Source organism: Sinocyclocheilus anshuiensis, unplaced genomic scaffold, assembly GCF_001515605.1.
Source record: "Sinocyclocheilus anshuiensis isolate Anshui unplaced genomic scaffold, SAMN03320099.WGS_v1.1 scaffold140, whole genome shotgun sequence".
Lineage (NCBI taxonomy): Eukaryota > Metazoa > Chordata > Actinopteri > Cypriniformes > Cyprinidae > Sinocyclocheilus > Sinocyclocheilus anshuiensis.
This window is the reverse complement of record NW_015554147.1, coordinates 2,315,514-2,329,166: the sequence shown is the minus strand read 5'-3', so window position 1 is coordinate 2,329,166 and position 13,653 is coordinate 2,315,514. Positions and strand designations below refer to the sequence as shown.

The following is a 13,653-nucleotide window of genomic DNA, read 5'->3' as shown; positions in this document are numbered from 1 at the left end:
TTTTTTTTAAATCACAAAACTTTTTTTTATGGTTCTCAGGAGCATATTGACAACACACTGCAGATTAGTTAAGTGCCTTATTTAGAAATCTTCTGAATTTTCTCAAGCTATAAACCTTGGTCATATATCTGTTTGTTTGTTTGTTTGTTTGTTTGTGTATGTAAAGCTGCTTTGAAACGATATGTGTAGTAAAAAATGCTATACAAATAAACATGAATTAATACGGTTAAATGATTTGAAACAGCATTCGATTTATTTTACTTTTTGTCAACACACACATATATGCACACACCAACAATTAGGGCCTACATGCACACAAAAAGGTCAAAGTCTCCATCATAAATATATATATTCATTTACCCTGATTCCTACCTTCATTTACAGCTCCTTATGAGGAAATCAGGGACTGGACTTGGCTTACTTTACACCGCACAGCAAAAACACCAACAGATACACCAGACCAACAGCTCCTTGACATAAAATGAGAGACATAATCTTGTGGTAGTGAAAATACAGACAGGCAGATAAAAATGAATTTCTGGTCAGACTGGGTCTTCCCCACTGTTTTGCTCTCTCTTTATGGTTTCTTTGCCAACTGCAGACCAGCAGAGCCTTTTCTTACACCTTACTTGGTGGGACCCAAAAACATCTCAGAGGAAGTGGTGAGTATTGCTGTTTTTTCATATTTTCACGTTGGCTTAAGGGCTCAGACAGATAACAATAGTGAGAAACAAGCACACACAGAACAATTTACACTATAATATACTTATAATTTAGTGTGGCAAATACTCCCGTTACAATAGGAATGATAAATGAATGTTTATAGTATTGACTGTATTAGATGTATTATAGGTGCCCTTGAAAACATATTTCCCAAACCTTTCTCTGAGCTATAATCATATTATCTGTTTTAAAACTTCAGAATCTTAAAATTAAACTAAAACTATAGTCAAAATATTGGTTAACTGCATTGATTACTATAATAGCGATGCATCACTCGTGCCTTGTGAGTCTTATCTCTTACGCAATATAGCTTGCAATAGCTGCACTGATTTCAAATCATTTAGCTAAACATTTCCTGTTGTTTCTGATTCAGATGACCAAAAACAATCTTCTTTCCACTCATCCAGGTAACAAACTATCTGTTCCCCATCTGGACGTACTCATATCTGGCTGTACTCTGTCCCGTCTTCCTGTTGACAGACTTACTTAGATACAAACCTCTAATAATAACTCAAGGTCTTTTTCTTGTCATAAATTACATACTTCTGTGCTTTGCTACCAGTTTAATTGCTCTGACCTACCTACAGTTCAACTTTGCAATGGTCACCTCCACCGAAGTGGCCTATTTTTCATACATCTACAGCGTCATTCCTCCTGAACGCTACCAACGAGCCACGGGGTACGTTCGCAGTGCCATGCTGACTGGATATGCCTTTGGAGCCACATTAGGACAGCTATTAATTTCACTGGCTGACACAAGCTACTTCCATGTAAACACTATTACTCTGGGTATAATGTCAGTGGCTTTCTGTATTTCTTTGGGCCTGCCGATGCCTCAGCATGGAATGTTTTTTAAGAAAAAGGCGGAGGTGTCTACGGACACACTGAATGAGGTTACAGATGCATTTGGGGGAGAAACGGATCTAAGAAAGCAGGCTACGGGAACATGCTGCGATTGGGGAAACATTAAAACCTCTGGAAAACAAATGTGGGAGAGTCTCAAAGAGTCCTACTCCTCCAGAAGACTGGTGCAGTGGTCCCTCTGGTGGGCTTTGGCTACAGCTGGATATGGACAGGTTTTTAACTACGTTCAGCTGATGTGGGACCACATTGAGCCCTCCAGTACATCCTCCGTGTATAATGGGGGAGTAGAGGCGGTCTGCACACTTGTAGGTGAGGCATTTTGTGGAGTATTTTAGTAAATAAAGGTAAAAAATCAAATTTCAAAAAGTTCATTTTCACAGCGGTGCAATAGAAGAACCATTCTGGGTTCCCCAAAGGATCTTTCGGTGAAACATTCTTAAAATAACCTTTTAGTGTGAAGAACATTTGAATGATCTACACTCTTATTGCCATCTGCTTCCATGAATGTATAACATCCATGGAACCTTTCCATTGTTCTATTTTTTAAAAGAAACAGTTCTTTGAGGAAACTAAAATGGTTCTTCTATGGCATCACTGTGAAAACCCCTCTTTTGGAAAATGAGCTGCTTCTGTTCAACACAAAAGAAGATATTTCAAAGAATGTTGGGAACCGAACAGTTGCTGGTAGCCATTGACTTCCATAGTATGGAGAAAAAAATACTATGTGTTCAACAAAAGAAAGATATTGATACAGGTTTAAAACAACATAAGGGTGAGTAGATGATGACAACATTTTTATTTTTGGGTGAACTGTGCCTTTAAGAGTATAGAGAACCTTTTGCGGAATGCAACGATTTCATGGATGTTAAAGGTTCTTCATTGAACCAAAGATGCCAATAAGGAAACTTTACTTTTAAGAGTATGAGTGTATCTGAGAGTCAAAGACTTCATTAAGCACAAACACTAGTTTGGTATAGTCACTTTAATTAAAGCAGAAGAGAACGTCTCTCAGTTATGATGTCTTGACAAGAACATTTAAAAAAAAAGGCAACATAAATGAGTTCTGAGTGCAACACAGAATAAAAATACAGTCTAAATGCATTTCCCTGATTTAATTGTTGCCTTGTGTCATGCCTCTTCTTTGGTCACAGGTTTAACATCTCTCTCATTGTGATTCATGCTGTGATTGCTGCTTTCAGGTGCTGCGGCAGCTTTCTCTGTGGGTTATATCAGAGTACAGTGGGATGTGTGGGGCGAGCTCTCGCTGGGTGTTTTCTCTGCCATAGGAGCAGGGTGTGTCTTTCTCATGGGCCTCACTAACAATATCTGGCTGTGTTATGCAGGCTACGCTATCTTCAAAGCATCATACATGTTCCTCATCACAGTCACAATGTAAGTTAGACATTACACAATGGACTTAGGAACCATAAGTTTTCTATAAGTAGAAATATATATATAGAGAGAGAAGAGATAATGAAAAGGAATATACAGTATATATAGGTATTTTTTCCATGACTAACGTTTTCCTTATTTTCCCCCCCCTTTTTGCTGGAAGGTTTCAGATAGCGGTTAACCTCTCAATGGAATGTTATGCTCTAACTTTTGGTATTAACACTTTTTTTGCTCTTACACTTCAAACTATACTTACTGCTATTGTGGTGGACAATTCAGCCCTGGGACTGGACATTGTGACACAAGTGAGCTCTCACTACACTGAACTTAATGAAATATAAGCCTATATGAAATAATAGTTCAGTATTAACCCCTGTAAAGCCTGACATGTGGTATAATCAGAATCTGTTTTTTTTTTTTTAATGGAACAGTTTTTTGACCTTTAAAAAAAAAAAACTTAAAACCTTTTTTTTTTTTTTTTAAGTTTGCATTTGGTGCAGATTCTGATATTTATATAGCCAAAATTTAAGATGAAATTCTGATAACTTTATAACGGTATAACAGGCTACTTACTGTACATAAAATGCATATAAATATAAGCTGTCACTCTATCTCCCAAGAGACAGATGAACCACAACCAATACCTGACCTGAACCTTACAATTATAGTAAAAGTATAAACTATCAATCGGATAGCAGAAAACATGTAGGCCTAGTAGATTGTGTACATTAAGTTTTTCACAAGTTTTGAACATTATGATCATTTAGATGCATCAAATGATACACTAGGTTTTACAAGGTTAAGGGGAGACACTGCAGGCAAAACACCATATACATATATATATATATATATATCAAGCCCAATGTTTTTTTATGCTGTTATTAGGCTACAGGAAAAACTGTATTAAGTGGTTGTGTGTTGTATAATATAATTATTTATTCGCCCAGTGTATTTGCATAGACTGTTCTGTGATATCATTTCCTGTTTACGATTTGAAATAAGTACTCACTTAGCATATATTTACCAAAGCCTACAATTCAAATAAAATATTAAAAATAATAAGACGTTTCTTGTGTAAATTAGTTAACATTAAGCCTTATAAACAAGTATCACAAGTCTATGTATCATAAGTATCATATAAAAAGAATTAAAATGTTAAACAAATAAACAGAAAAACAGTGCTTACTACAGTAACACGGAACGTTATCTGTAATATAACACCGGAAGTTTCTGAAAACGCAGTTGGGAATAGCGGACGTGACGTCAACTATTTGTAAAATGGGAATTGCAGTCTCATAACCTTTTGCAAGAACGTGTTGCCATTTTTCACATTTAATATTGCTAGTATGGTTATAAGTGTTTTGACTAAGCAATGATTGTTACAATGATGTTTTATGATAAAAAAATAATAATAATAAATAAATGAAGGAGGCAATGTAAGTCATTATAGTTCGAGATACATCTAATAAAATTATACTAAATATATTCTTTATAGATCAGAGAAAATAGTGCTAAAATAAATACTAAATACTAATTATTTCCGCGATAAACATAATTAAGTTATATTTTAAATAGAGCCTCACAATAAAAAAAGATTATGTGATGTCCGATGCCTCTCTTCCATTATCCATAAATGTTAAAAAATAAAATAAAAAATAAATAAAGGACTTTCTTTGGGCAAAAGCATTACGAGGGAAGAGCGCGCCCGGCTGTACAAAACTACACTTCCCACAATTCCACAGGCCAGAGTTGCGTAACTTTCGGAACGTCTTCCAGGAGAGACTCTGCGGCCCAGACGATTTGGCAGAAACATCAAACACCTCGATTCTGAATGACACAAAATCCAACGGAGTTGCATATACTCGTCCGTAAGGAGGAAATAGTCGACCGCAAGCGCTCGGAGGCTGGCTGTGAGAGATATTCACGGTGGATTTGAGAACGCAAGATCGCGAGGGCCTATCAAATATGTCCTCTTCCTCGCAGGCGTCTTCCCGGCGGCAATGGTGCTACCTTTGCGACCTGCCGAAGATGCCGTCATCCAAAAGACACTGTTAAGTGTTTCTTTTATAGCCCTTTATCTATTTGTGTCAATAGATTTCAATTACAATGCATATTTTTAAAGGCCGTTTTCTCAAAATGAGTTTTTTTCTCCAACACTGAGTCATAAATCTCCACTTCAGTAGCACTTACACACACCAAACTTCACATTTTTATTCCTGTCTATCTCCTGAAGGTTTTTACAGAGGGATTTGTTCATATATATTTTGCTTGATTATATACAACATTTTATTCCCCCAAAAATTGTGAAAATATAGTGTTTTCTGTCTGTTCTAAGCATTTTCTGAATTATGGAGTGACAAAAATGAGACACCCAAAATTCCCTCTGTAAAAACTTTTGACTCTAACATGTCAAAAAAATTAAACAAGAATTTTGAAACTGACATAATCCAGTGTTTAGATTTTTGTACTAGAAATGTATGCAAATTAGTGCATATTTCATTAAATAATGACTCATTTGCATATTCAAACCTAACATTTTAGAAAACTTGTAATACAAAAAATGTTTGCAATTATCAATGTAATCAATCAGCTGGGTAAGTAAGGTGTTTTTTTACCCTATTCACCTGCAGTGTCTCGCCTTAAAAAGATTGTCAAGAAAGTAACATAAATCATAACATGAAGCATTCAGACGTGGAATGTTTGAATGAAACTGTTAGTGTCTGGATGTGTTACGTTGTATTTAAATTGTTCCCCTTCTTTTACAGTTTCTTGTATATGGAGGTTACTACAGCACCATCTCTGTGCTCTTCCTCGTGCAAGGCTTGTACACAATTTGTAAGAATTACCGCAAATCTCCAGCAGAAACCAATACAGACCGGCCACCCTCTACCACTCTGGAGGATAAATATGGATCAGACAGACAGTATCTTGGTCCACAAAATGTGAACGAACAATCAGCATTATAAGTATATATATGCTGACTGCCATGCCTGGTCTGAATGCCCGAGCTGGCGGCGCCCCCTTGACCATTTCCGCTCCCATGTTGAACGAGCTCAGTAAAAGACAGGCCATGGGCATGGGGATGAACGTAGGTGTGGCGTCTTTCATGAGCCCAGAATTCGAAAAGGAGCTCAAGGAGAAGCAGAGGAACGCCGAAACCCTTGCTGAGCTTTCTGAAAGTGTGCGGAACCGTGCAGAAGACTGGGCGGGACGCCCCAAACACATTCGCGAGGCCTTGCACACCTTTTCTGGCTGCACTCCATTCAATGTCCGCTTTAAGAAAGACCACGGCCTGGTGGGAAGGGTGTTCGCTTTTGACGCCAAGCTGATGCTTGAGTTTGAGCTGAAGGTCTTCATTGAGTACCCGTGCGGATCCGGCAATGTGTTCCCCAGTGTCTTAGCGCTGGTCAAGCAGATGTTCCACGACTCTCAGAAAGACACCGGCAAGGTCATTAACTCGGGGTACAAATACGTGGAGTATGAGAAAAGGCACGGCACCGGCGACTGGCGCCTCCTGTCGGAGCTGCTCAGCGATGGAGTGCGGGTGTTCAAAGATGCTCCGGCCCCAGAATCCCTCCCGCAGCCTTACCTGGACCCCAGCTGCTCCATGTTACCCAGTGCGCTCTGCCACATCGGCCGTCCCACGCAGCCAAGAGTGCGCAGACGTAAAGCCTCGCCCGAGCTGGACAGTGCCGAGAGGATGATTTCTGAGGAGATGCGCCAGCATTGGCCGCTTGCTGCATATCCCGGCTTGCCCGGCCATATGCCCGCAACCTCGCTAGCCAGCGTGGGACTGCCTCCAGAGGGCATGGGGGCGCATGGTAGCGACCCGTCGCCCATCTCGGCGCTCATGAGTGTGGCTGACAACGTCGGCACAGCCACCCAGTCCCCTAAAGATGCTCCAGGCAGCAGCAGTGGTCACTCAGCCAACGCAGGGCGGCAGAACAGCGTAAGTCCTTCAGCCCTAGGCGTTCAGCTGCGGCTGGCCTCGCGCAATGGAGAACCATCGGCGGGCAGTAGCGCAGGAGGATTGACCACGACCGTCACCGCGTCCCTCTCTGACCAGGGCACCGTTATGGGAGGCGAAGGCTCAGGAGGTGGCGGCGGCGCCCCTCTATGCTGCACCATCTGCCACGAGCGCCTGGAGGACACACACTTCGTCCAGTGTCCGTCGGTGCCCGGGCACAAGTTCTGCTTCCCTTGCACTCGGGACTTCATCTGCAGACAGGGCTCAGGGAATGAGGTGTACTGCCCCAGTGGAGAGAAATGCCCTCTCATGGGCTCCAACGTGCCGTGGGCCTTCATGCAAGGCGAGATCTCTACAATCTTGGCAGGTGATGTGAAGGTGAAGAAAGAAAGAGACCCCTAACGGCCAGCAGCAGGTTTGACAATATAGACGTTTAAGATTTCTGTACATTTCAAATATATGGTTATTGAGAACTTTGTATTCATAAAAGAATCCTGGAAAATGGTTTCCACAAAAATATGAAGCAGCCCAACTTTTTTCATCATTGATAATAATCAGAAATGCTCCTTGAGCAGCAAATCGGCATATTAGAATGATTTCTGAAGGATCATGTGATCACTGAGGACTGGAGTAATAATGATGCTGACAATTCAGCATTGCATCACAAGAATAAATTACATTTTACCATATATTCACATAGAAAACAGTTATTTTAAACGGTAAATATATTTCACAATATTACTGATTTTACTATATTTTTGGTCAAATGAATGCAGCCTTCGTGAGAAGGGATGTTTTTACAAACATTAAATTGTATCAGTTCCAAACTTTTGAATGATATTGTTTGTGTGTATATATGTGTTATTTGTCATGAATAATGCACAATCTTTATGTTAACATGTATATTAATGCCTCCCCAACAGAACTCAAACCTCACTCTGAGGGAGCTGTGATCCTGAGCCCTAAAGATGGTCGCGGTGATCACGAGGCCCACAGAACTGAAGAGACGGCTGCTGGCGGGCAGGTCCTCTTCCTCCATCTACCCAGGCCCCCTCTTGCCTTTCGCTGTCTTTCCCCCTCCTTTTCCTGAGACGATGGAGAATACAGCCATTTTTCTCTTAAGTCAAACTCAAAGTCAAAGTCCGCTTTATTGTCAGTTCTTCCACATGTACAGCACATACATACAGAGAATTGAAATTGCGATTAGAGATTTAGAGATGCCCATGTATTAAACCCTCCAGCACTTATTTCAGATTTGTTGGCCCGCGTCGATTCTTAAGCAGCGCTTTAAGAACTTTCAATCTGCAAACCAAAACCAGGTTTGAAAAAACAAAAAACACATTTCAAAGATCCGGTGGGGTGAATTCCCAGAATGTGCTACAAACCACCAGACAGATGCAGATTGTACAGCGGGAAGCTTGTTTGGAAATGCAACTTCCTTTACAATCACAGAACTGCACCGACTACAGGCCCATTCTTGTCTTTGCTGTCCTATGCTGCATAAAACTAGTCCAGGAATATTACTAAGTGCTAAAAGCCCTTCCTTCAGATTGCTTCTTGATACAGCATGTATAATAGATAGCTTTATGTTTTTTACTCCGTGTAGATTGTACAAGAATTATCCCTTTCAATGGTTCTAGATGTGCAATCTCTAGATTTGATACTATGTTGCTTTATGTACCACTAAGTCTTTGAATGAATAGAAAACCAAAGATAGACATGCTGAATATTGTCGTATCATATGATGCTATAACATATATTTTTGTGGTAAAATGGTTTTGTGGATTTCGTCAGATAACAAGGACAGATATGGGGAAAGTTTTACATTGGGAACTTCTATTTAAACCTTAATGGGTAGACACACAATAGATTTTTATTACAAGTAAGCAGATCACTATATTTTCTATTGTAACCCATTGGCTTTTAAATCCTTGGAGGCGATGACTAGTTCAATATTATGACAACAGATCCACTCTGGTTTTTTTACAAGTTTATGGTCCAGATTGTTTTCTCTCCATTTTTACATGTCAAAGGCATACTTTATGACAATTGTTTTAATGTAAAAGATTTGAAAGTGCCAGCATCTATTAGTAGACTTGTTATACAACAGCCCCAAACATATTTGGACACTTCCAGATATTTTTGGGACCACTGTAGGTTTGGTTCTCCATATTGTTTTGACGTGTCTTCAGTCTTGTTTCATGACATTGGAAAATATATGACTAAATATATAAATGCACAAGTACTGTTCTGTAAGACTTTTGTTTTTAATCGGCATTTATGTTACAGCTTAAATTGTATTTAAATTAAAAGATTGACTTTTCACAAACCCTCAGAGACTATTGCTGTTCATTTTAATTCTTCACTCGTTTTAGTGATACAAAAGTCTGCAGAAATGCTACATTTTAAGCCTGAAATCGTTTTTTGCTATTCTGATATAATATTCAATATAGCTGTTTTTAAACATCTGAATATGTCTTGCAGTGGGACTCAATTTAAATAAATGTTATTGTTCAGATTGAGTTGCTTTATTCTAGACTAAATCTCTGCCTTGTTTTTGCTTTGTTTTTATGTTGTGCCCAGAAAAGTGAGTTCATTGCTGATCTAACTCTTCAAATGATTTTCATGGCTGGAACCCTACACTTTAAAAAATGCTGGGTTAAATACAACCCAGTGCTGGGTAAAATAGGGACAAACCCAGCAATTGGGTTGTTTTGACCCAGCGGTTGGGTTACTACCCAGAAGGTTGGGTTAAACATTTAACTAAACCGCTGGACCAAACCAGCCCAATTGCTGGGTTTGTCCCTATTTTACCCAGCACTGGGTTGTATTTAACCCAGCATTTTTTAGAGTATGTATTCAGGTATTCTAGTAATAATTTCTTTGACTTGAATAAAAAGAATTCACTTTTAGCTTAACTGGCAACACATTTTTACAGTATAGTTGACTTGGGTAACTATGCAGTGCAGTGTGGAAACGGTATGACCCCATAAAAGGTGGAACTGCACTGGGCTTTGAATTGATCATTACGAAAGTGTGATTATGTGTAAAGCTCATTGGCTTGTTTTTATATGAACTGGAGACTCAAAAACTGTTCAAGGATAGAGCATGTTTGCTTTCTTTGCCGCTGCTTATCTGCTGTGTTTGTGTTGGGAAAGGACATGATTTCAAACGTCACAGTTTAGATTTATTTATAGTATTGTCGGGCATATGTGATGTTTCACAGTTAGTTAGCAGTTAAACCAAATGACTATCAAATCTGTGACGGACCGCAATGTAATGTCAAATGTGAGGGTTATCATTTACTAAACTAAAAGAAATAAAATAAATGTTAACTGAAATAAAATATATTAAAATAATATGATTTTAATATTATACATTTGAAATTATTGCAGTTCTCATTTTCATTTAGTTTAACATTACGCAAATAACAAAAACAACAAAATTACTAAAAATGTAACCACAATTAAACAATTTAAAAACTACAATAGTATGTAAATAATACTGAAATAGCATTGCTTGCTTGAAGAAAATCTCGTTGGTTTCGCTCTGAGATTCGTAAAGGTCTCTCTTTGCTGTAATGCTAAACTTTGTCCAGCAGATGGAAATATTCTACCAACATATTATCAGATGATTTAGTAAACACAAGTTGGTAAGCGGTGGAATTAAATGCTAAACAAAAAATAATGTTCAGTAAATGGCATGATTGTCATTACACCTCATGGAACTGGACAGAATTTATAAAGTCAGGATCTATACCTATTTTTGAAAAATACCAACATCACACTGGGGCAATAGTTATAGATTTAAAACAACATTTCTAACATTGTAATGCATTATGGAACCTGTACAACCCACAAAGAACGTGTGTAATTCTACAGACACTTTCCAATAGAATTATCGAAAATATAGCCTATGTTGTAACAGAATCGAATTTGCAGCCTCAGCGTAATTGGCCAAATCATTGGTCAGATGTGGAACACGTGATTAATTGATTTCAGCAAGCAATAAATAAACAAACAAACACAACTAATGATAAAAGAATAATTATTAGCCTAATAATATTTACCTAAGATCAGTCATACAAAAGTCATACAATAGGCTATATATATATCAGGGCCGTCCTTAGCTGACGCGGGGCCCCCCTCGGCCCGTTCACGATCGCGTTCCGGGGGGGGGGTCGCCCTCGGTCCTTTCACCGTGGGGCCCCCTCAAGCGCGGGGCCCGGTGCGCACACCAGTTGCACCCCCCTAAGGACGACACTGATATATACATTTCTAATCAGTGTTGGGGAAAGTTACTTTTAAAAGTAATGCATTACAATATTGCGTTACTCCATAAAAAAGTAACTAATTACGTTACTTCGTTACTTTTTATGGAAAGTAATGCATTACATTACTTTTGCGTTACTTTTTAAATCTGGACAGGGCTTGCTTGTTTGCTTTTAAAATAAAAAAGTTATATTTTTGGCAAATATAAAAGCCTTTTCACACCAAAAGTGAAATGAATGAATTGAAAAAGTAACTCAGATATTCTCTTGTAAATTAAAAAGTAATGCGTTACTTTACTCGTTACTTGGAAAGGTAATCTGATTACGTAACTCGCGTTACTTGTAATGCGTTACCCCCAACACTGTTTCTAATATTCTGCTTCCTCCATTAGCGTCACCCATTAAGACTATTGTTATCCAATTATAGAGGTGTTAATGAACGATGCGCCGCTGCTTTGGCATGAGAAGCGCTGAGACAGCAGGAGGATGTTCAGATGCGTGTTCGCCAATACACCATCATCTCAAGACGCTGCAGAGATTACTGAGAAGAAAAGTGTGCCGAACACCAGATAGACACGTTTGCAAGTTCGCAAGACATTGTATTTCATTTTTGATCGTGCACCCACAGGCATTTGAATTATTAGAGGAACATTTGCAGTGAATAATAGTCGCAAACAGTCTCATACAAGCTATCATAACATCAAGAACAACTGGCAAATCAAGAATTGATTGTGAATAACTGTGAATAATTTTAGTTATAGATAATAACTCTTTTAGATAGGCTGCCACGAGGTTTGTGGGGACATCCCATAAAGTTGCATTTTGGGGGTCAGGTCTCTCCTAATCCTGTCGACCTCCCGCCAATTGATCAATTACATCTCCATTCATTAGCCATTAGGAAATGCATTGACATTGTGATGTTCCTGTCTGCGCCTAACAACAGATGTGTATTCACACAGCCTGCTGCAGTCGCGCATCGCTGTTGCTGCTTCTTCACGGGTCATTTCAAGCCAAGAAAAGTTTGTTCATAATTGATATTTTGTGCGGCAAAAAGTCTTCCAAATTCGAATCCGCGCTTGTGCACGCTTGACCACTATAAACTCGCAAATAATGTCGTTTTTTTTAAACAAAATAAGCAGAAAATAACAATAAAACGAATATAATAGCCTAATAATAATACTAGTCGAGACAAGTTAATTAAAACGAAAATAAAATATTCGGAAAGGCAGTTTTGTCGCTTTATATTTGAATCATATTCTGCTCAACAATCAAATCGGTGTATTTTGATTCTGTTGTATTTTGCCTTTTAGTTGTTCAACGCACATGAAAAGACGGCATGAGATCATCTTTTTAAATCTCGAGAATTAATCACCGTCCTTCGTGACCGAGCTGAAAGTGATAGCCGAGGGGATTTAACAACTTTTAAAACTGGCACCTCAGATTACTGATGTGGACCCCTGCCGTGATGAGTTTAAGCCCTGATGGGTTTATACCACCCTGAACACATCACTGATGACAGAAGAAGCATTAAATGATTCACTGATAACGACAAATCAAAAGCAAGAATATTCGCATGTCATCGGTCATGAAAGAACCTTACACGAGAATAAAGCCAAAGAACTTGTAGGCTACCCGTATCTATCTATCTATCTAGACGTCTATTATTAGGCTATATAACGCCAAATTACACAGAAGCGCTTCTGAAGTGGCTTTTAGGAGTCTTAGACTGTTTAATGCTGCTCAGAGGTGGCTCAAACGCATTTACACAGCAAATGCACCTTTTAGCAGCCTACGTTGATAATAGGGGCTGAGGTGGGACAGAGCAGGCATAATTTAATCTAGCTTTTATGCGGCTTTGTATTTTTACGAGAATTTTGAGCAGGCACAGAGCAGCCTTACTTGTAATGACGCCCATCCTTCTGTAAGTTACAGCAGAGGCCCTTCTCCATTTCATTCAGTTCCATTCATTTTCACTGTAGGCCTGAAGTTGTCTGGGATGACAATTGAGATGGACGCGTCGGCCGGCCAATATACAGAACAGCAGGGGGCAGGGGAGACCTTTAGGGATGTCTTCCTGAGTCCCGGGGCCTGTTGGGCGGTCCCTCACCTGCGCGTGTTTAAAGCCTGAGGTGAGGCTTTCCTGCATTACTCACCACAGAGACCTGCCGCCTCTCCACGACAGCTCCACTTTGGACTTCTCAGGATTACTTGAAAATGTTTACGGGTCCTGCCACGCAAAAAAAACTGAGTAAACTAAGTTAACTAATCATGAGAAAACAACTCATTGAGCCACAGGACTGAATACAACAACTAACTAACTGTTTAAAACGGTTTATTACAGTTCATGCTGTAAAATTACGTGGAATTACAAAGTGTGTTGTCTTGTGGGACGTTTTCTTTTTTTTTTTTTTTTAAGGAAACCTCTAAAAAAAGCAAA

At 39.1% G+C, this 13,653-nt stretch overlaps 2 protein-coding genes across 2 annotated transcripts; both read left to right on the top strand.

Moving 5' to 3' along the window:
- Positions 1-530: 530 nt before the first annotated feature.
- On the top strand, positions 531-5,949 carry slc19a3b (solute carrier family 19 member 3b). The gene is made up of 5 exons (XM_016463216.1): positions 531-662; positions 1,131-1,896; positions 2,787-2,979; positions 3,143-3,284; positions 5,745-5,949. The coding sequence occupies exons 1-5, from the start codon at positions 531-533 to the stop codon at positions 5,943-5,945; spliced, it is 1,434 nt and encodes a 477-aa protein (XP_016318702.1). The 3' UTR covers positions 5,946-5,949.
- An 11-nt stretch (positions 5,950-5,960) lies between these two features.
- Positions 5,961-9,548, top strand: LOC107670593 (interferon regulatory factor 2-binding protein 1-like). The gene is made up of 2 exons (XM_016463233.1): positions 5,961-7,361; positions 7,870-9,548. Exon 1 carries the CDS (start codon positions 5,966-5,968, stop codon positions 7,346-7,348), a length of 1,383 nt encoding a protein of 460 aa, XP_016318719.1. The 5' UTR covers positions 5,961-5,965; the 3' UTR covers positions 7,349-7,361; positions 7,870-9,548.
- Positions 9,549-13,653: the final 4,105 nt, after the last annotated feature.

What these genes read in the sequence shown, in the direction of transcription:
- slc19a3b (XM_016463216.1), top strand. Translation starts at nt 531, where the DNA reads ATGAATTTCTGGTCAGACTGGGTCTTCCCCACTGTTTTGCTCTCTCTT. An exon ending in AAAACATCTCAGAGGAAGTG is followed by an intron (nt 663 to 1,130) that starts GTGAGTATTGCT and finishes CCACTCATCCAG; the next exon opens with GTAACAAACTATCTGTTCCC. An exon ending in GGCGGTCTGCACACTTGTAG is followed by an intron (nt 1,897 to 2,786) that starts GTGAGGCATTTT and finishes TGCTGCTTTCAG; the next exon opens with GTGCTGCGGCAGCTTTCTCT.
- LOC107670593 (XM_016463233.1), top strand. Translation starts at nt 5,966, where the DNA reads ATGCCTGGTCTGAATGCCCGAGCTGGCGGCGCCCCCTTGACCATTTCC.